The 22901-nt window shown below is 40.1% G+C and overlaps 1 protein-coding gene across 2 annotated transcripts in view; it reads left to right on the top strand.

Annotated features, from left to right (window-relative positions):
• SHISA9 (shisa family member 9) overlaps positions 1-21924 on the top strand; it is a 178317-nt gene extending 156393 nt beyond the window's left edge. For both annotated transcript variants that reach the window (XM_054270632.1, XM_054270633.1), the window contains exons 4-5: positions 2004-2159; positions 19304-21924. In XM_054270632.1, coding sequence (XP_054126607.1) covers positions 2004-2159; positions 19304-19671 — 524 coding nt within the window. In that variant the 3' untranslated portion in view covers positions 19672-21924. The remainder of the gene's footprint in view (positions 1-2003; positions 2160-19303) is intronic.
• The last annotated feature ends 977 nt before the right edge of the window (positions 21925-22901 follow it).

Below are 22901 nucleotides of genomic sequence, written 5' to 3'. Positions count from 1 at the left end.
ACAAATCAATGACTGTAGGGTTAAAAAGTTGACACCTTCTTTACAGTGAAGGTCCCACCCATGCTGGTACCTTCAGTGCTGCCCTTTACTGAAATACAGCTGTGCTGGCATTCCTGCTCAAAGTTCACTCACAGATGCAGCCAGAGAGATATTTGGAAGGTATGGATGGTTTGGAAAGAGTGCAGCTATTCATTGGTTCAAACATTCTATTGAGCGGCTCTCCTCAGCTGTACTCCAGAGATGGAATGGGAATGGTAAAGGATTGCAGTAACTCCTGCTCTAAGAGTCACTCAGTTGCCTCAGACATGCCAGTACTAGAACTGAACAGAAATGGAGAATTTTTACTTATGACAAAATAAAAATTCCTTAAAACAACAACTGTTTCTGTGAAATTGCTGACTTAACCAACTTTCAAGGTAAACTATCAAAAAATATTCAAAAAGTGTTCCAATAATTTTTGGGGAATTCTGAAATAGAAAAGTTTCTCATTTTTGGTTCTTCCTTATTAAGAATCAGTAACAGTAAGAAGAATTATAGCACTGGTACAGTTTTTTGGTTTGACGATAGCACTGGCACAGTTTTTGTCCTGTTACCTCAGGGTCCCCTCCCACATTATGCACAGGTGTATGGGATGGACAGAACTGTGTAGGGCAGCCCCAGCAAGACCAGCAGAGGCTGCACCAGGCACCACAGACAGGGAAGAAGTTAAAAAACACCTTTGGTTTCTTTTCTCTCTCAGCAGTAAATCTGTTAACTGACTTCAGAGCTCCTGCTTATTAATGAGCTGTGGAAAGCCAGGTGGCTCAATTCCCTTAAAATCCTGGCAGAGTGCAGGGATATTTGGCTTCTGCCAGATCCTGTGGGCACTTGGAGGATGCTCCAATCCATCCATCACAATAAACTGCCTTTCCCATAACTGACCTGCTTTCTGTCTACATGATCTCTATGCTGTGCTCAATGCTGTGGAAGTTGCTGTATTGTCACCAGGACAGCACCATGGTCTCATTGCAGGAGAAAAATGTGCTTGTCTGTGATTGCAGAAGCCATGAGAAGGTTCTAGAATTGCCAATCAGCTCAAAGGATCTCAAAATACATAACCTAGAGAAAGACTCAGCAAAAAAGATACACTGACCACGTTGAAATCTGTTGAAACTTAAGTTTGCAAATTGAGTGCAGCACACAATTATGATCAAATGCTTTAGAGGCTGGAACTGAACACTAGAAACAACAAATAAATTTTATCTTAGAAAAGTATACAGGCTGTATTCTCTACGAAAAAGGAACAAATCAATTTCAGAAAGGGTACAGGGTTATTGGTGGCATAAAATGCTACATAAGCAGTGATTAGCTCCTGTTTTTGTGAATGTCTGCAACAGAAAACATGATCTTGGTATGATATTACAATACCCAGCATCAGGGGAGAGGAGAATACACAAGGACAAAGTGTGTGCTTTGAAGAAATCACCTAATGATAGTCATGAGGCAAAAAAGCACATTTTACACTGTGATGCTTGTCTACAGAACACAACATAATGCTGTGCAAAGAACAAAGCTGCTCCTGGTTTTAAAAGCAGTGTAACTGTGAATGTGCAGCAGCCTGAGCCAATTTAAATGAGTCTGGCTCTTTTACTGCAGAGAACCACTCTACTGCCCTGTATTCAGTCTAACTTGGAACAAACTCCATGTTTTGCTTTGTATCTTAATGCTGTAGCAAATTCAGTATTGTTGGTGTTTAATTGTTTTGAAAACCTATTTTTTAGTTCAAAGACCTTCTTATACAAAAATTATTGTGTGTTGCCATAATTACTTGTCAGCTTTTAATCATACCATTAACTGTTCAAAGTACAGGTCTGCTGTACTCAAACTCCCACTTTGTAATAAACACTGTTTTGTTGCATTAAATCTCAGGGCATGTTCTGTCTAATCCGTACTCAATAATGACGTTGAAAACCTTAAGTCTAATTCACTCTTTACTTAATGCTTGTTAATTTTCTTTAATACAGATCCACCACAGATGAATAATGTCATGCCAACATCTCCCCTCCTTCCTCAGATGGCACATCAACATTCATATCCCAGCCTGGGACAGATCACAAACCCATACGAGCAGCAGCCCCCAGGCAAGGAGCTGAACAAGTACGCGTCTCTGAAGGCAGTCGGTGAGTGAGCGGCCGGCGCGGTTCTGCTCTAGCTTAGCTCGTGGCACTTGCTGCCTCCGAGCTGGAAACAAGGTCTGCCTCATCTGGACTAGGTCATGGTCCAGTTTAATGTGGAATATCATGTTATTTGGAAATGCAATGAAAATTAAGACAAGGACTGCAATTAAGGGATAAGAAAACGATGGTGATGGTATGATGTGAGCTCATACATGCACACAAAACCACCCCATGCCCCTGCAAGACACTTCCCAGCAGCTTTCACCTGTGATGTACAAAAAAGGTTCAGCCCAAGTTCTTCATGTCTCAAACCTGTGATGAATAGGGAGTTGGACTTGATGGTCCCTGTGGGTCCCTTCCAACCTGAGATATCCTATCATATGCCTATATATGCATTGTGATGTGTATTTCTCACAGCTTTCTACACAAATGAGAGAGAAAAACTTAGACACCTGCCCAAAAAGAGAAGGAACTCACATGGTTCTGAAGTGAGAGCTTCCACATTCACTGCAAGATGCACATTAGTAGATCACTGGAGGAATGTTCTGAAATCTTTTGATTTCAAACAATTAGTGCATGATAAAATTCCTAATAAAGATCCCAGTGTTGGCTTATTTCTGTGCCTGATTAATGTTATTTTAAATAAATGAGAGAACACCCTCAAAGAAACAGTTGGGGGGATAGAAAAGGACAATAACGAGTAAAAAATTCAAAATAAATTTCATCTTGAATGTCTAAGTTTATAACATTTTCCAGGGGCTGTAAATACTTGCTACACACCCTGTAATGACAGAAAGCCCCTTCTAGACAATAATACATTAGGAACTGAGGTGTCTTTTCCCAAGACCCCTTGGTTACCTTTCACATATGGATGTTAACATCATTTCCCCATAAATTCAGAGCAATGCTACTCTCCCTATTTCCTGACAGAGATACATATCTAGAAAAAGAGCAGAACAGCTCAGAGCTTTCTGATTTAAGAATCAAGTCTTCACCATGCCAGAAAAAATTTTCATCACAAACTTACATTCCTTTATCTGCACTTCAGGATACCAGACCTCTAACAAAATGTACATCAAAATCCCATCTCAAATAGCTCAGTTTTACTTTAGCTTGTTGGGTTTATATCTTACAAGTGGTGTTTTAAATCTGTTTATAAAAATAAGGGCTAATAGCTTTCTGCTGGGTTTTGAATACCAAGCAGCTTCACAATTCCTTCTTCAAAAGGTGCTACTGTGTAATGATGTGGTGATTATCACAGATTTATGCACTGATATGGAGCTTCTTTTTCAGATGTCAATTTAGGTCAAACCAGTCATCAAAGCTGAAAGGTATTTAAGCATAACAAAATGAGAGATGAAACACTCTAAGAAACTTCTCTCATCTGCCCAAGAGCCACTGAATGTACCTTTTAAAAAAATTATGAAATCAGAACTTATATATTTTTTGTGCATCTGAGTACAAGTTTTTAAAGCAGCTAGATTATAACCATACAGTTAAATCAACCTTGAAAGATTGTGCACTTCAGCTCCAGAAGTTGTATAATGCCTCTTAGAATCTTAAACTAAATTAAACATAATTTCAGGGACATTTTCTTCCAGGGGGATTGCACCATCTTTCCATGCTTTTCCCATATTCTTTCCCTCCCTTCTATCTTTTTTGCCAAGTTTTAGATGCAGGTGAATTTTCACAAGTACAAAAGTGCTGCATTGTGATCCAGACTTCTCAGCAGAAAACAAGTTGCACATTCACACCTTCTGTCTGGACTTATGGAATAAGAACTAAATACATTGGGTTGTCAACCATTTTCAGACTCTCAAGGCCCTGCTTCCTCCCAAGAGTACCTCCTGAGTACATCCCAAGGTCACACAGAGGCTTTTCCCTGATGCCAGCCAGGCCTAGGTCTGTGAGCACGCTGACATCCAGCTCTCCAGACTGCTGGGTTCGTGTTGGCTTTCAGAGAGCTCTGACAGGGAAAAGGAGCTGGCCAACATCAAGCCCACCACTGCAAATCTAACCTGACATCATCTTTTGAGCAACCAGACAGAGACTGAGCTCACTCTGACCTCGAGCCACAGGGCAAGGCATTTTTTGCCTGCCAACATTCAGACCTGTATTTATGGATCCCCAGAGCAGGTTAATGAGTGTGTGTAATCCATTCCCTTTTGCATTCATTGATAGTGGATTGAGGGTGCATTCATTTGCCTCAAGAGAAACTTAGTAAGGGTTGTGTTCTGTATTTCTCCATGCATTTGAGGCAAACCATATTTACTTAAGTGCCCCTTACTCTGCATGATCCCATTGTTTGGGTGTAGTCCACTATTCTTAACTCTTTTTTTTAATAAGGGACTGGAGGAAGAAGCATTTCTAATGTTTTGTAGCAACTGTAGCTATAGCACATTAATATCCCTCATCAGAATGTGGCCATTAGTGGTAAGAAGTTTAGATAAAAAGTGAAGTTTTACCAGAGGCAGTATTAAATTAATTTCTACACAGCTGTTTTCTTCTGAACTACGGATGTCCTAAAAATTTGGCTTATTTTAGAATTGAGCTACTCATTCCTCAATGATTGTCTGCTATGAAAATTCAGTTTATGGAAAAGTAACAAGTCACATTAATCTCTGTATTGATCATGTTCAGGTTCTCCACAAACTTCAGTGAAGATTCAAGTGCTTGTGAAAACAAGAGACAAGAGAGCCCTTGCTATCAGTTTGCATTGTGGGTAAGAATGACCCACACCTTGGCAGTGAGAGCAAGCTGATCCCCAGGAACAATTTTAAAGCTACACCTCATACTCCAGGTGACAGAGCTTAGCAGAGTGTGGCTGGACATTGGACTGCTCATGCAATGTGTGCATTGCAGTGTCTGATTCAGCACCACAGCGGAGGACAGAGTTGAAATGGCTGCTGTGGATGTATTTTATTTAAAAAGCTAAATATTTTTACTTGAATAAGCTCAAAGTGCACAACCAAACACTTTTACACTCACTGGAAGAGGATGTCTTCCTCATTTCTTGTTAGGAATTCCTTTATTTGCTGCAGCCTCCAGAATTCTTTAAGTACTGACCGTGGTTGTTGACCAAATTCACCTTTCCCCTTCCTGCCTGCTGGCATTTACATCCCTGAATGATGTGAGGACATTCTGTGCCTATTTTGTATTCTCAGATGAGTGCCTGGAGTACAGTAATGTACTGGTGAGTTGAGATGTGCTTACTGTTTTCCTCACTGCACTAGAATTTTACTCTCCTTCTACCTTGGCACACACAGCACCAGGGAATAACCAGCAGAGGCAGAGGACCACTTGGAAATGAGACAGAGAACACCCATTTCCTGAACAAATAGATAAGAAATTTACCTCCTAGCATCTCCAGCCCACCTGGCTGACTGCTCTGACTTACTGTTAGGTGCACTCTGTTAATCCATTATCTTTCCATTTTCAAGCCACAGAATCTCTTTTCAGGAGTGCCAAATTTTTCCCACCTCAGAATGTGAGAGCCTGTCTGAAGGAAAAGGGTTAACCAGCTCCAAGACCAGTCCCAGCAGAAGTGGTCATTGAATTTTTTTCCTAAACACCCAGTGTTTGGAAATTTCAATTTTTTGGTCACCTGAGAAAACATGATCCTGGTTTTCTTTAGTGCTTTTGCAGTATTTGATTATTTATGTGAAAAGTGCAGAAAGAGGTTTTTCTGCATAAATTATTCTTATTTCTGGTTCATCAACCATGTTTTTACTCCATGCTTAAATGGTTATTGCTCACTTAAGCAATACTGACATGCCTGAAGCTACAAGTGGATGGAGATCTTGTAGCTGAACACCTTCGTGAAATTCAAGTCCCAGGACATACAAAGGTAGCTCATCACAAATTTTTATGCACATCATTTGGACATTCATTTGGAAAGCATGAACAATCCAACTTCAAAATCCACTCAGCTAAGCTGCAAGAGCTGTAGTCCATCCTGTTGCATAAGAGTTTCCTAGAGCTCAAACAGGCCTCATTATCCTGAGTTATTAGTTATTTATCTAGTCACACTCTTCTGCAAGTCTGGCGCAGTAACAGTTAATTTTCTTTCCTGAATTTCAGGGAGTGCAAAGTTATTAAATATCTTTAGACCTTCTTGCAGAAATGAAAACATACTCCAAACCCAACTTCTAAATCCCCAGAGGACTGGGAAAATGATCACTCAGCTGCTAGAGAGGTGCACAAACATGCAAGTAAAAACTGAGAATACAAATGTTTCTACATTTGATTTTCTGTTTCTTTCATGAATTTTCTTCTTCCCTTCTCTCTCTCACACACACAAACATTTGAGGAACTGACTGGACATTGTCAAAAAAAATTAAATAAACATACAATGAACAAAATTCCTTCCCAAAACACAGACTGAGAAAGCCTTCCATGATGCTGGGAGTTGTTAGTCTCCTGTGGGATTAAATCAGATCTAATTGATTTGATATAGTGAAGCCAGGAGGATATAATTGGCAGCAGATCCACCATCACATCTCTGAGTCTACAGCTCCCAGCATTTCTTGAAGCTGCACAGTTCTTTGATCCCAGAGGAAACATTAGACTGTGAGCTAGCTCTGCTTGCTCACAAAGTGAGACTCTGCAAATATGACACTCAAAGAATAAATATCTCCTGGTTAGGTCCCTGCAGAACAAGCGTGGCCACAAGTGTGCCAAGGCATCAGGCAACAACTCCCCAGAAAGGTGAAGCATAAGAGCAAACTGACCTGGTCCTGTGTCCTCTGCACACAGAGTGGGATCCAAAGGGAAGATCACCTGAAGCTTTGCTCTGGGCGGTTATCTTTGAGCCATCTTCTTGTCTGATGGGAAATTTGTTGCTGCTTTCTCCCAGGCTTCAAACCTTCAATTTCCATAGAAATGGCTGTAACTCTGTGCTGGTGCAAGATCTGTCTCTCACCATGAGACTCTCCCCGTAGTTCATTGCGCTCTGGTCTGGAAAGAAACACTGCAATTGGAAAAATGGAAACACACAACATGCGTGCCCATGCATTCACAGGTTTGATACAGTCCAATTGTAGGAAAAGCAGAACTACAAATTTACTGGACCCAATATGTTTGCATTAATTTACTTTCCTATATCAACCACACTGTTACACTGAGAGGTAATATTCGTGTTTCTTTGGAAGGCTGAAAAAGGAAATGTGCTTTTTCTTCAAAGACAAAAATAATTTTCAGTTACCACTTCCATAAGCAGTTACACAAAGATGGATCAAAAACATCTGGGGCATAGGAGTATCTCACTGGATTTAACACCATGAAAAACAGGGAAGCAGAGATTAAAGCATCACTTGTAATACCCAGAGGGTGATTCAGATAATGATTTCATATATCCAGAGGTATGTGCTGTGTGATAAATAATGCTCCACTAGATCTGCCCAACTCAACACTGGAGCTACAGATCTGGCTCAAGAAAGTGGGAGAAAAAGCTGGATATCTTTTCATTATTATTATTTACTCAGCCCACTGTGGCTGGAGATTTTGAAGCTTTTTAAGGTTCATTTGTTAGGGAAGTCTTTCATATTTTAATCCTTGCTTCTACTTCAGGCACAAGAGAAAACCCTGGCAGCACTCAGGAGCAAACCCTGCTTTACCAACCCCTGCCAGCACCTTCCCTCAGCCTCCCCAGTCCCCACCAGAGGAAGTGGAGCATCACTTCTTTCACTCTCGTATTCTGATGAGACCCAGCAAATTTCACAGCCTGCCCAGTGCATGCAGATGAAATTACAAGACCTTTTCTTGCTTCCACTAAATAATTTAATTATTTTATCTGTTATTTACCCAATTGGCTTCTGATACCCACAGGCACACTGTCATAGGTAAACACAAAATGCTTGGAGAGTCTTGATCAAAATATTTCCCTGTTTTATCATCCTGTTTGACTCTCATTTCTTCTTCCAGTGAACTACTCATATTTTAATTATAAATGTGACGTTTGTGCAGAGCCTCAGTATCTTGAGCTAAATCATCTGCTTTGCTGACATTCTTTTTTGGCTTTTTAAAAAACAACATTTTACTGTAAAATCTAAGGGAGGATATTCTTTCTGAGGATGGGGAATTGTGCTCTAAGCAATCAGACTTCCAAGCAGCCATTGCCCATTCCATCCTTCAGCAAAAAGACAGATTTGTGAATTTTGGGGATTTGTTGGTCTTGGCAGAAGCAACATCATGGCAGGTGGAAGGAAACTGCAAATGGTCCTTCTTTAACAGGAAGCAGTTTTAGCACCAAAATAGGATTTTCTCAGACACTGCCATCTATGTTGGCTCCTTTCTTAGACTTTAGCAACACACTGAACTCAGGAAAGAAAGGAAATCTGACCTTGAGGGGTATTGAGTTTAGGTCTAAACTTTTAGTTCTGTGGGTTGGGCTCACACCCAGTGAATTTGGTTTTTCTGAACTTGGTCAGCTCCCTGGTTATGTAATGGTTGAAGAATATTCATAGTAATTTATAAAATCTTAACCTCTTTTTCATGCCAAAAGAGCAAATTTAAATCTGTGTATCCTAATTCTTGTTCTTGATTTTGATATTCTTTGCACCTATTCTCCCTACCACAGAGAAACAGCCTCTTTTTTTTTTGTTATCAGCACATTAAAATAGTGAAAAGTAAATCACCAATTATTCACAGAAGTTCAACTTATAAGCACCACTCCACATTCCATCAGTTATGCACCGTACAGAACTCACACCCTTTCACTGAAAATTAGGTTGGCTCTCTGGAAACTAATTGATTTTGAAAACCCTTATTATGTGATAATGAATCAAAATGAAACAAAAATCTCATTTTTATGGGACATAATGGGGAGATCTAAAATAAGAGTACCAGAAACCCAGCTAACTGCCAGAGAATGGGGTTTTGCCGTCTTTTGCTTGTCTTTTGGCCTTGAAGGTAGAGCCTTCAGAGGAAATGAGCTCACAGTAACCAGGTTTATTTCCATCCACTGAGATCAGTGGCGACCTCAGGAAGAAAATAAGTAAATCTAAATCAAACATGGGTTATTCCAGCCTATTTCTATGAAATGCTCATGAATTTTGCATGAAATTTTTTATACATTAAGTGATGTGAAGACATGAGTGAAATTTTATGCTCAGGCAATAAAAATGAGCCAATAAAAACAAGGCTCAGCTCATGTGATGACAAAGCCTAACAATGCTGAGCATTTTCACTTGCAGCCCTTCCTAAACATCCCTCTCTTCAACTGTTTTATTTTGCAATATAAACATACTTTTCATCCCGCAATGCAATTTTTGTCATCAATTATTTAAGCATAGAGATTGATCCTAAAGATATGAAAACAACTGTGAATACCTGCAGATAAACAGCAACACTGTGGGATCCCAACTCAACTCTAGATTGCATCTAAGTGTGGCTTTTAACAGTTCCCACCATGGAGCCTACATATGGAGCACTACTTGCTTTTAGCACACTCCACCCATTTTTCCCTCTGGACTATTAGCTTTGTAGATAATGTATGGCAATATTTTTGCAGGAAGAGTTTCATACCCGTGTTCAATGTGTGATATCATGTTTTAAGACTTTTCAGCTTTGTACATGGGTATATGTACAAATATGCAATGTTCTTCAGGATTACCCATAAACACAAAAGATAGTGAGACAACTGATAGGAATGAATCTGTTATTAACAATATCATATAAATAGCAGCAATTATCTCTCTGCTATTTTGGTTCTGCAAAGGGGGCTCTAAAGACAGTAAATGTGTTTTTAAGAAATTGCAGACATAAAAGTCACAGAGTCCATTGCTTCATTCCTACACATTCACACTATAATAACAAAGAGCTTGAGGCATGGAGAGAGGAAGAGCAATAATATGATTTGCAATGCACAGTTAATTTCTGCAAGAGTCTTTCTCTAAAAGCTTATTTGAAGAAGAATAAGGGGAAAAGAGAAGTTGAAAAAGAAATCTGATATGTAGTAGTAACGATACTACAGCATTAAAAAAAATCACCACAGAGATACCATTTGTTTCCATTCTAAGGGAAATATGAAGTACAACAGGCAGTTTTTGCAGTGGGAAGGTTTGCCAAGCTTTCCAGGCTATGGAAGGTGCTGCTGTGGAGAGCAGCCAGGGCCCTGCCACAGGGGAGGAGGCAGAGCTGCAGCTCAGCCCTGCTGCTGCTCATTTTGCCCAGCAATTGATGATTGCAGTTCCTGGGGAACAGGGCAGAGAGGAGCTGTGCACTCCTCTGTGGCTGCAGTCTGGTGTGTCACTATGAACTCTTCATGGCCGGGAGCTGCATTCCCAGTTTGGCCTGGGCTGGCTGTCAGTCACTGATGCTGCTGCCTTACGTGAGGGCTCTGCCTTGGACTTGGCCCAAGCTGCAGGAAAACCTGAAGAAACTCATTTTCTTCTGACAGGGCAAGATTGGGAATTGCCAGGGAACACGAGTTCCTTTCAGTTTGACACATATCTCTGGTTTGGAAACCTCTGGCAACCATGCTCAAGAGTTTAATAACACAAATGCTATAGAGTGTAAAAAGAGGGAGACAGGAAAAGAAGAAAAATCCAGAACTCAATATGCATAAGTATAGCTATGAAATTACTTCATTCTTTTTTTTTCCCCTCCTGAGAAAAGAGCAGAAAAAGATAACTTCCTAATAGAAACTACTTATGCTACTTATCCCAGAACTATTTTGGAAAAAAAAATCAAGTTCAATACAGAAAAATTACAAAAAATCCTTTTAAATTAAAGCAGTTAAGAAACAGATAAAATAAAAATAAATTAGGCAAAAAATAGCTATTACATCAATGGGACTTATTTTTTTCATTTAACCAGTACAATTCAAAAAGCCTGTAGGCCTTTCTTCATGTTGAGAAATAATAGTATGATGGCAGTTGAAAGGCATAGAAATGCAAGTTTATTTCAGCACTAAAACCATATCTTAATTACATGTTCAGACTCTGAATTGGGTTCTCTGTGCTCTCATAGAGCTTCCTATGTCATCACATCTGGTATTTGCAGCTCATCCGTAGCTGATTCAGGCATATGTGCAAGAGTTATAAGCAGCAGTGTACGAAAAGAGACAAAAATATCAATCAAAAGTATTAGAATTGAAAACAAAACCGAGCACACAGGAGAATGCCAACAGCGACGTGTGAAAAGAAAATTCAATTATGTTCATGCTAAGAGCAATTGTTACAAATAAACGTGGTCAGGAATAGCAGAGCTTTTTCAGTCAACGTTATAGAAGGTAAATTGACACCTGAAGAGAAACCAAGCAGGCTCTCTTAGATGCTGAACCCCCTGCAGAACAAGGTGAACTCTGTTCTGCTGTGCCCCCTCTGTGTGCAGCCCCCAGGAGCAGGGGCAGCCCTGGGCCGGGCTCGGGGTGCCCAGCACTGCTCGCTGCTCCTGCAAATGCCCCTGCCATCCTCAGACAAATGGGAAGTCCTCACCAATCAAAAACGTTACAAACACTTATTGTTGGTGTATGGAAGCGTTGCACAAGTTCTGGCACAATCAGATTTATCCTGAGAAGCATTAAAAACCACCCAGTGAAAAAGCAAGCAAGATTACTGGAAAAAGAAGTAGAAGAAGCCTTTTAAGCAAATCTCCTAAGTGTTAACCTCTTTGGCTTTGGACATCATTTTTAGAAAGCAAGCCAAACCCTCCTTTCCTAAATCAGTTTATGCTGCAGTCATGCTTTATTCAGAAGTTAAGCATGACAGCATGACTTAGATAGTTTCTATTCCAAAAGGCAAGTTTTTATACCATATATAAGGTTTCCAGTAAAAAACCTGATAAATATGTTTAAATGAGATAAAATGAAATAAATATTTCATAGTAGAACTTTTCATATTTACTTGCCATTGTAGAAGCCATGAAAGCCACAAGCTTAGAGGGCTTTAGGAAAAAAAAAAAAAGAAAAAACAGATTTACAGTTACAGGAACGCCACTGGCTGCATTTTCAAAGAAAAGTCACAGATTTTAATACATAATTCTCTTAGACTTTTACAATTTCATCCCTTTGGATCAAGAATAGAATTGGTGCTCTTACTTCCTCTAAAATTTATCATTCATTGTACAATACTGAACCAGCAGTTTAGCATGTTGGTGCTTGAATTTAAAATGTTAAATCACTTGAGGTTACAACCAAGCAGTGTGATCTTTGTCTTTTGCATGCAACAGATTTAATGTTTGCTAAAAACATTTACAATTCTAATGTTATTTTAACATGAGTCAGCCACCATTTGTTTCCAGGTTAACAGAGCCTATATCCTGATTAGTCAGGAAAAGTCTTGTTTTTCTTCTACTGGTTGGATTTGAGTATCTGCATGCCAGTGGTCCCTAGATTAGGCAGAATGTGTGTGTATCTGGAGTATTTTGATCAAAACCAAAACACAATATCACTGCAGCACTTTGCAAAATTGAATCATAAATATTGCAATTTAATACTATGCAAATCAATGCAGGCAAGTATACAAAGCCCAGCTGGAAAATCTCTTTTACATGTCCAAGGAGAAACCTGCCTAAACTCACACAGTAAATAAACATTTGGAAAAACAGAAAGAAAAAACCAGACTGTGAAGAAGAAAAAGAAAAAAGCAGTGCTGTGCTTTTCGGCACGTTGTCAGAAGAGGGGCACTCTGCTCCCAGCCATGTGGCTGCTCCTGTGTTCCAGGGAATGGCAGCCCTGCTCCTGGTGAAGCACATCCTGCCTGATGCCCGAGGAGTCCATCAAAATCTCACTGATCCCAGGCAGGCAGCAGACTTTGCTGTGGGGGTTAAAGAGCAGTGCTGAGACTGGAGGCTTCACTTACCCAGTCTAATTACATTCCTGTCCTAAACCATTCCTAATGTGTCTCAAAACCCAGAAATATTCTGGCCTCCTCAGCCTTTCATAAACTGTCACAAAGATAATCAAAAGAAGAGAAGAAATGTTTGGGCCTACATATTTATCTTTTTTCATGTCTCATATCTTGAAATAATGTTATTTCACTGGGAAAACAAAATGTAGTCTTGTGTCTGGAGGTGGACAAGCTCTTTTCAAACAATGTCTGAGAAGAAAAGGTTGATATGGTTTTTCTTTTCATGCTTGGTCTCTCTCCAGATCACTGTAAGAAATCAGTAAATAGATGAAGTGGTAAAGGGGGCCAGGAGAGGAATAACACTGAGCCGCAAAAAGAAGTTCTACAAAACTTATGTGCGGTTCTATGCATTATGTGTTTTTCTTTACCTCTGTCAGTAGTAGGAAATAAAAACCACGGGAAAGAATCCAAAGATACAAAACGGTCTTCATTTTCAGAATGTCTTGAATAAAGGCAAAATGGTATTAGAAGAAAACCAAATATTTAGGACAGAAATCAATGCAGGCCACAGGCTGAATTCTGAGTTTTCAAAACTCAATACAAGAATGAGAAGGAGGGCTGCAAAAATGATTTTCAATGGCATTTATCCATTCTTGAAATTTAGTATGCTTTAAAAATGCCCCAGCTTGTATAGAGCCACCCCAGTCCCTGTGAGCTGAGAACAGTGACATGAAACAGCCACACTCCCTCCTCTTGGCCACAGACAGATCTCTCACACCATCCTGCCATTCCCCATTCTACCAACAGAATCCTGTCTTGCTGAAATTTCCCCATGCATTCTGTTTTCCAATCCCCTTCATATCATGCAGAGCAAATGCTTCTATGGCCCATGATAGTTGGTGAGCCCCTTAATTCAAAACACAGCTCATTAGTTATTTGTTTTACTGCATGGAATACATTTTCCTGTGAATTTATTGGATCCAATCCATACCTACAGCAGCTAATACAACCTCTGTGTGAGTTTTTTCCCTCATCCAAGAATAAACTTGTGCTAATGTACAAATGATACTTTGATTTTCAGATGAAATCCTGCAAGAACTCTCACACAGAGCTGGTTTATGTCCTGGAAGCCTTTGAACATATTGTCTTAGATGCTAGCTTGGAAAGGCAAATGAATAAGCAATCACACACTCAGAGAGGATCAACAGCACCACCAGAGGCAGCAGCCCAGTATTTCCCTGGGCAAAATTCTCATGCTGTCTCTGAGTCAGGATTCATTACCCTTCTGTCCTTCCTTGAGTTTTCACTTTGATTACTTAGAGAAAGAGAAGTTTCCCACAGCTTTAGGTAATGACACCAGGCAAACCCATGGCTGTGGAAGCAAAGCCTTGTTACAAACTGCTGTACATAACAGAGAGACAGCCTCACAAGCCTCCCACAAACAGGCACTGACTTCATTTCAGCTGTACCATGGTGTGTCACTGTAGCAATTCCATTGCTGTCCTGTCCTCAGCACTTTCCACTGCCTTGCTTTCTTCATCTGTAGCCCTTCATTTGAAATACAGTCTTTTTGGCTAGAATAAAGCTCTGCATTTCACAAACTAGTCCTTAAAATACTTTCAGAAAACAAACAATTCTGCAAACATCTAGGGAGAAACAGTGTTCCTACATAATTTGATATCTTTGACTGTGACTGTAAGGTCACACGGAAGTTTTAATTTGAGGTTTTGATTTGGGGTTTTTTTAGTGTCTTTAGAGCTTTTATAAGGGCTTACTCCTTTGTGAATTCTCTTCTCTCACTTCAGAGGCTTCTTCCCACACCTAGGTGCCAATTTTCACAAAAACTGTAGGGCAGCACTGTCTTTCAGGATTCTGCCTTCTCCCACAGCTGTAAGTGGTGTGAGTACTCAGAGCCATGGACCCATAGAGATAAGAGCATTGTCAGTAAGGAAATGAGTTAATCCCCTGTGTAGCACTTTACAAGAAAAAGAAAGCATTCACAATGATAAGGCATGGCCACAGGACTCTATGCCACAAGTGCTTACACAGTGATGTTGACGACTACTTAAGCTGGGGAACAGAACATTACACAGTTTCAGAGCTACCTCTCAAACACAGCTTATATTCAAATAAGCTCACTGAGAAATTCTGGCCCTTTGGCAGCCACAAGGATTTTTGCCACTGAGATTCAAGAAAACACATTTTCATCCACGGTATTTACTTGGGAAGAGACTCACTGGTTTCCATGCTTTTGTTACATAACTATGGATTATGAAGAAAGATGTGCAACTTCCATGTCATGGCAAGCTCACACTTAAGGTTGGGAAAAAAATTGTCATTTTTTTCCCAGATGAACAGTAGAACAGTAACTAAATAGGTGCAGTACCTTAAAGAAGTAAAAGCCTTACAGAAATATTGAAACTGAGAACATTTTTATAATTAGCTACCAAGAAGAAGGAACTCAATAACACTCAGAATTAAAGCCCTTCTATTATTATTTGGCAATGTTGCAATTATAATTTTTACTCCTTTTCCAAACACAGCAGTGATATCTTTAAATCATATTTTTACCAATCAAGATACAGAAGCAATGGAAAAGGCACTTCTATAGCACCTTTCATCCAAAATCTCAGAATATTCTACAAATAGAAATTCAACTTCCTAACACAAGTTCCTCCTCCAATGTGCTAACAGCTCATTTTACAGCAGGTGAAACCGAGGCAGAGGGAAGTTGAGTCATGTACCTAAGGTCACATAACAAATCCATCCTCTAACTCCAAAATATCTCTTTGGATGTTTAAAGTCCACAAAATATTTATAGGGTCTGCTTTAGAAGAAAAACAAACTCCCTCAGATTCACAGATGATTTTTAAAGTAGTTGGCTTCAGGATACTATTAATACATTTTTCTTGGTAAAACATTTGTTACAAAACTGTGCTCAATACTACTGTTCTGAATCTTTTCTGCTTTGATAATAAAAAGAAAAAAAACCCTGTTTCTAGACTGTAGTAGCATCAGGTCACTCACACAGAGCACAGCCCACTGCTGTTATGAAACCTGCACGAAAGAACAACGACGGCACTAAGAGTTGCCAAAAGCTCTCTTGAACAACTCAACAATTCAGGTTTATCACTGCTGATTTTGCTCATATTTGCTACAATGCATCTCCTCCCCCCATTTTTGGTACCAGTGCCTGTGTGACCACCTGCACGTGCAAGCAGAAACAAACCAGGATCGAGGGAGGTTAAAATATTCAGCGCAGGGCTGCCTTCCACTGCCAGCACAGGGAAGCGTCCTTAGGCAAAGCCTGCAAAGCGTTACTTGATCAGGACAAACACAAACAGCAGCTCTCCCACACAAAACACAAAATCAGCCACTTGGCAGCTGTTTGCCAGCTTTCTGCTTGACTTTGCTGATGAGGATTTACAGTTCACATCCTGGTTTGTTTCCTTCAAGCCCAATTTCCAGAGAACAGTTGAGAAGTCCCTAGAAAGGGACAATGGACTACACTAGTTAAAGCAACTTTAATGGAACCAAATTTACAGAATTAATAGTTTCACTTTCTGTATGGTTTTCCATAAAAAACAAAGTGTTGAAAATCTGGCATTATAACATGGCACAAACCAACTTCAGACACATCAGAGGCACAGTCCTTGTGAGGCTGATTTCTTCCTCCCTGTTTCAACTGTGAAGGTCTCCTTTATATACAACAGAAATAAAATTACTCTGTAGGACATCATCCTCTATGTGATTGGAGATCTGAGTGGCATATCTAATGTCTGATAAAATTCAGAGACCCAGGACCATTGCAGTGGGAAAAGGAGCAAGTGAGAAAAAATTAACAGAAGCTGAGGATGTAGTGTGAGCTTGTTGTGGTCTCAAAGGGAAAAATGGCAGGAAAAGCCAGGCAATAAAAATACCTGCATTTTGGTCATTATTTACATAGCTGCATCACCACTGCTATTTCTAGAAAGAGAAGTCATTATTTACCTTGCAGCTGATTAAAGATCTGGGCTACAGAAGACAAATTGCTGCAACATAACTAATACAAAATTAAAACTACAAATTTATACATTTACTCTATTCCTATGTTAGATTAGCTAAATTTTTAATTTTTGTATGCAAATTAAACTAATTTAAATGTGAAACAGGCATACAAATGTATCTCTATTAAAAGCTGGACATAATTAACTGTGCTGAATTTAAATTATAGAAGCTAGTGTGACTTTTCATAAATAGTCAAGGTCTAAGTCATATGACATCACTCCCCTAACAGCTGGCCTGCAGTGCCTTTGATGTAAAAATTTATAAATGAGGACTTGTGTGAATATTCACAGTGCCTTTTCTGCAACCATTTTTTTCAATTATTGATAACAGATTAATGAGATAATAGCAATGCAAATGCATTTCCAGCCTGTTTTTATTCATAATGGTTCTGTGACATTCAGAGAATATTAACAAATTGAAAGGACAAGCCACATGTAGAACTGGAAGCAGCTCTTTCAGGGAGAAATAGGTACAACTTCTTGATTATTCAGATTACAGCTCTCTAAATGAAACAACTCACTCCAAAATCAAAGCAGAACTTCATAGACTCTCTTTGTAACACATGACAGGTCTATCAGCAATTGCAACTGCACGCCCTGGGCTGAAATGAGAGCAGGCCATTATCTACATTCTGTGATTTGTTTCCAGCAGAAGACACCTGTATGCTATAGAAAAGCATTCACTCAATGCCTGAAAATGGAACCAGATGGAGTTGGTTAAAACACACAAAGCCCAATTTGACAGCACAGAAAGGAGCAATTTCAGCCCACTGGAGATGAAACACCTCTTTAATGACACAATTAAGGATTTAAGAGCAGAGTCCAGTTGCAGAGTCATTTATACAAAAAATGTCATGAGATAATAAATAGCAGCTGCCTTTGGTAATATTCCTCCCTGTTGAGGGGCCAGGACAAGGGGGATGCACAACTGAAGCCTGATCTTGAAGATTAATATGATGCTCCTGGGAATTTCCCCGCCTTGCATAAAGATCCAGTTCAGAACTAGAGACAGGGAGAAAATTCAAAGTGCAACAAAAGCCTCCTAGGAATACTTGGGTGAGAGAAAAAGAAGGAAGCTACATAGAAAACAGTGCAGGGAATTAAAAACCTCATGAAGGCAAAAGGAGCTGAGCTGTAGAGACAGCTACATGCACCAGACTTCTGCAGAGAAGCCTTACATGGCATGGCTTCAAGGAAAATGGATGGATCCAGCTAGGGCACAGTAGAAGTCAAATCCAGGCTGACACAAAATATATTCCAAGCACACCACTGCTGATTAACACAGTGCCAGTTGATCTACGTATTTGGCACTATCCTAAATGAACATCTAAATTTTTAAAGGGGGAAAATAAACACACTTTACATAAAAGGAAAGATCTTAAAAAATGAAATTCGGTTAAGCTTTCCTTAAACCTTAGTCTCAAAATTGAAATGAGTTGCTGGATTGCTGCAGAATGCCTTTAGCTTCCTGAGCATGGTTCATACTTTCAAGCAAGGCCAAATAAATGCCAGCAATAACAAACTTGAGCAAAAGCGTGCACTGGAAGATATTTGCCTAGGAAATCACAGAGGGCAAAATCCTGATTTGAGAACTGCAATGCAGCATTTGTTGGCAGGGCTGTTGCTGTATTTCTTAGTGGCACTGACCCCAGAAAATTATGTCAGAACCTGGAATTTAGGATTTTCATGGTCTGTAAAATCACAGGGTAAATACCCAACCTTCAACAACCCAAAGTATTTTCAGCCCCATAAAGCATTAGTGACCTTCCGACCATTTAGGAGCACAGATCCCATTCTTATATTGCCCTGAGGCATTATTGAACAGAAATGGGTCCAACTAATCACACACCATGAGACCTTACAGCTGGCTGGGTTAAACACCCACGAGTCACTTTGCATTTAAAGGGATGTGCTCTCACACAGCAATGAGACCCCAGATGCCGCAGTATTCCCAGGAAAGCCTGTGTACTTCTGTAGGCTTCACGAATTTCCTGTGCTATGTGACAGGAACAGTGATGAGATTCATAGGACTCCTCCCCATAATGTAAATGTCAGCACAACCTGAGTGATTTGGGGCAGGGACAGTCCTTTTTTCAAGGGCAACAGGGTTTTGTCTGCATGTATGAAAGCCTGGCACAATGGCATCCAAAACTCCAGAGCAAAAATAAGGGCTGGAGGTGGTGTGGATTTCTCTTACTGATGTACCTGTAAACGTTCTGCTCTGCAGATGGAGCTATGTAAGACCTACTGTAAACCGTTTTTCCTGTGTCCATGTGATTGTTTTTGTCCCTCCCCTTTTGACCCCGAATAGCTGACAAAGTCAACGATGACTTCTACACCAAGCGCCGGCACCTGGCCGAGCTGGCGGCCAAGGGGAGCCTGCCGCTGCACCCGGTGCGCCTGGACGACGAGAGGGCCTACACCATCGACAGCGGGCTCACCAGGCAGAACGGCAAATCCAGGATGGGCAAGATCCACACACACCCCCTGGGCTACAACTCCCACTACAAGACCTGGGACCCCAACGACCCCTCCCTGAGGCGGCAAGCGTTCCCAAACAAGGGCAAGCATGGCATGGGAGACCCGACGCTAAGCGACCCGCTGACCACCCGCAGCCAGCACTACCTGGGCCCACAGCCATACTTCATAACCAACAGCAAGACAGAAGTAACTGTTTGAGTTTGTTTTCTTTCTCTTTTTTTTTTTCTAATGAAATCCTTTAAAAACCACACGCAAATGCATACACAACACAAACACTCAACCAAAAGGCAAAAAAAAAAAAAAGAAATTAAACAACAAAAAAAGAGGAAACAGAAGGAAGGAACTTCCACCTGGACACTTTCGGTATCCAGCCAGCTGTAGGCCGAAGAGTGGGTTAATACCATTCAGCAATACACACTGAAGGTTGAATTACAAACTCCATTTGTATTTCACAATGGAACACAAACCCTTGTGACTAAATTTTTTTACTTGAAACTAAAATCCATGATGAGAAGTAGCACAATCTAGAGAAACTTTATGTCTGCTTAAACATTTACACTATGTTCCTGCCTTGAGACAGAGGAAGAGAGAGAGAGAGAGACCAATATACTGTAATATATTATTTCAGAGAGGAATTTTGTATAAAACCTATTAATAATCACTAGACCTGTGAAAAACCAAGAGCAACCATCTTGGTACGATCCCTAACATCTACTATTGTACTTTCACACTATCCTATAGAGAACGCAAAAAATATATACAAATTAAGGGACAAAGACACTTTCACAAGGAATTTATAAAGACTGTTATGATTAAGAGCATATGGGACCTTTCTGGCTGGTAGAGAATTCAGCAGGATGATAACAGCGGAAGATTTCATTTCAGTTTACTTTGTTTGATTTGAAATTTTTGGGAACCTCCAAAATAAGAAGAGACACTTCAGATGACACAGAAAGCTGCTGGGGGAAAAAGGGCATCAGAATATTCCCTCTCAGTCCTCCTGTTTTCAGGCAGATGGTAACTATTCTCACTTTGCAGACTGTCAGGATTTTTTCTTCACCTAAATGTTTTGCCTATCTTCAACTGCTTCAGACTGAAATTAAGCGTGGGTGGTGCCTTTACTGTATTACTATTGTTCAATGACAGTCTTGTTCTTCAAAGTGACCCCTCTGTTCCTTTAAGCTATTTCCTCATGTTTTGCTAAGGATGACAAGGGTTCTGCCCTGCTCAGCCTCCTCTGTTTGTTCTGAAAGGAAACTGGACTACATCTCCATGCAGTGGTTGCACAGTCAGGACTATTTAGTTAGCCCCTTCATTTTCCCAATTTCAACTTTTCCCCTCTAGTGTCTCATTTTGTATTTGCTTTTAGCCATGGCAGTTCTCTGTAGTTCAAGTAAATGTTATCTGGTATATTGTCTCTATCGTTTGGCTTTTTCTAGTGGTGTTCCCTCTTGGTGGGCTGTGTGGTGGAAGAGGCTGGTCCAGCCTCAAACATCAGAGATCTGGGGTTAAACTAAACAAACAATTGGACTCATGGTCTTGACTGTGGTTCTGATGAGCAGGATGCCTGGTTTGTGTGAGTAAAACCACTTGAACTGGGCACTGGTAGCAAACTCGCAGTCCTGGGCCTATAAAGGCTTCAGCACATCCACAAAGAGACAGAGTTGGGATGGGGTGGCAGGCAATGCATTCAGTTTTTCAGTAATTCCTGTCCTTCCCCCAACACAAGTCACTTGGCTAAATCCCAACTAGCTGTCCTACTACAGTTGCATTCTCACCAGCTGTCAATTCTTCAGGAGATTAGGTCTGGAAGAGTATTCAGGGAGGAGTGAGAACTGTTATGTGGTAAGAAGAATTGGAAGTGGCATTTCTTACTGTACTCAACTGACAATGTTTCTGCTTAGTCAAGGATGCAAGGGCTAAGATTTTGAAATCTGGTTAAATGGAGATACCATTTTTTTTAGCTATATCAAGATTGATTTGCATCCTGAGAGCACTGGTATCTCTCCATAAGCGTGCTGCTAAATTTTATGATCATATGTTTTAAGACTATCAGAAGTAGACAAAGCCCACAAGACAAATACTTTGCACACAACCCAGACTCTCCACTATCTTACTTTTATTCCTTTAATCTTTATTGCCTTCACAACTGGCTGACTTAATTTGACCCTTTATGGAATGTTGCTGTTAATCCATATGCTTTAGATACACATTACAGCTGCACTCTTAATTCACACAGGTTTCGTGTAACTTGAGCATATTTTATGTGGAAATATTTTAGTAACTGTATGTTCTGTAAGTAAACCCGTGTTAATACTTGTTAACTACAGAGTTTATGATACCAATAATACTTCCTACAATAAAATGTTTGTTTGTTTTTTAAGAATGTTTATTTGTAAACATATGTATTCACTATATTACTATGAATTTCTTACCTGGCAATAAAACTGATTCTAAGTGAATCCAACTTGCTGGCTCATTCCTAAACTTGTATCATTGGGCCAATTTTTGAGTCTAAACTGAGCTTTTGGATCATCTCAGTGCAGCCAGTGGGGCTCATATCAGCACAAAGGATGTTTTGCCTCTGCCAATGTGAATGAGGGGTTCTTTGGAAATCAACTGTGTGTTTTCTGCATTGTGGAGAAGGTGGGTGATGTTTGAGGCTCCTTCCAGGACCAACCATTTTGTGACTCTATGACTGCCTGCTATATGCAATACAAGATACTCAGGGATTGCCAGCCTAGCAAAAATTCCTGTGCCCTGTAAGCCTCCAGGCACCACACACACCATGTGCCACTTGATCAGTTAATTAACATAAACGTTTTTAGGAAAAACAACAAAAAGGTAAGCATGCCCAAGGGCAGAGGCTGATCCTCATGAATGCATGGGAGTTTTGCAATAAGCTTCAGACACATCCAAGCACTGCAACTACTCAGCCAGAGCAAATGAAGCACTGATGTATACTGCTTCAAAAATTTTATATATTAATTAGAGAAGATCCTGTACACAACATCTGTGTACCAAGCCTGCTGGAACAGAAAGTCCTTACAGTCTTTTAGTAGTGCTAATGGCTCATAAAGTTGACAACCTTGGTAGAGAGTTTGGGTAGCTTCTTCTCCTTTCTTTGCTAAAATGATAGCGAATAAATTTCAGAAGAAGAAACAGGGAGTCACGAAACCCAGCTTTAGAATCCACTGACTGCACAACCTGGTGCAAATTCTTTAGACAATTTATGAGTCTTTGGAAGCATGGCACATTATCAGAGGGAAAACATCAATACAAAAGTCTCCAGAATTAGCCTTCTTATACAGTAGAAAAATCTCATTTTCAATATACACCATTATGGGTGCCAGGAAATAGTTCATAAAAGCCCCATTTTTTTGTTACAGGAGCATTTCCCTGCCTCAAGTACAACTACAGAAACAACT

Source organism: Melozone crissalis, unplaced genomic scaffold (genome assembly GCF_028551555.1).
Source record: "Melozone crissalis strain CALT ecotype California unplaced genomic scaffold, PUWL_Pcris_2 ptg000012l_1, whole genome shotgun sequence".
In the NCBI taxonomy this organism is placed as follows: Eukaryota; Metazoa; Chordata; class Aves; order Passeriformes; family Passerellidae; genus Melozone; species Melozone crissalis.
Note: the sequence above shows the minus strand (reverse complement) of the source record. Positions and strands in the feature narration are given on the sequence as shown.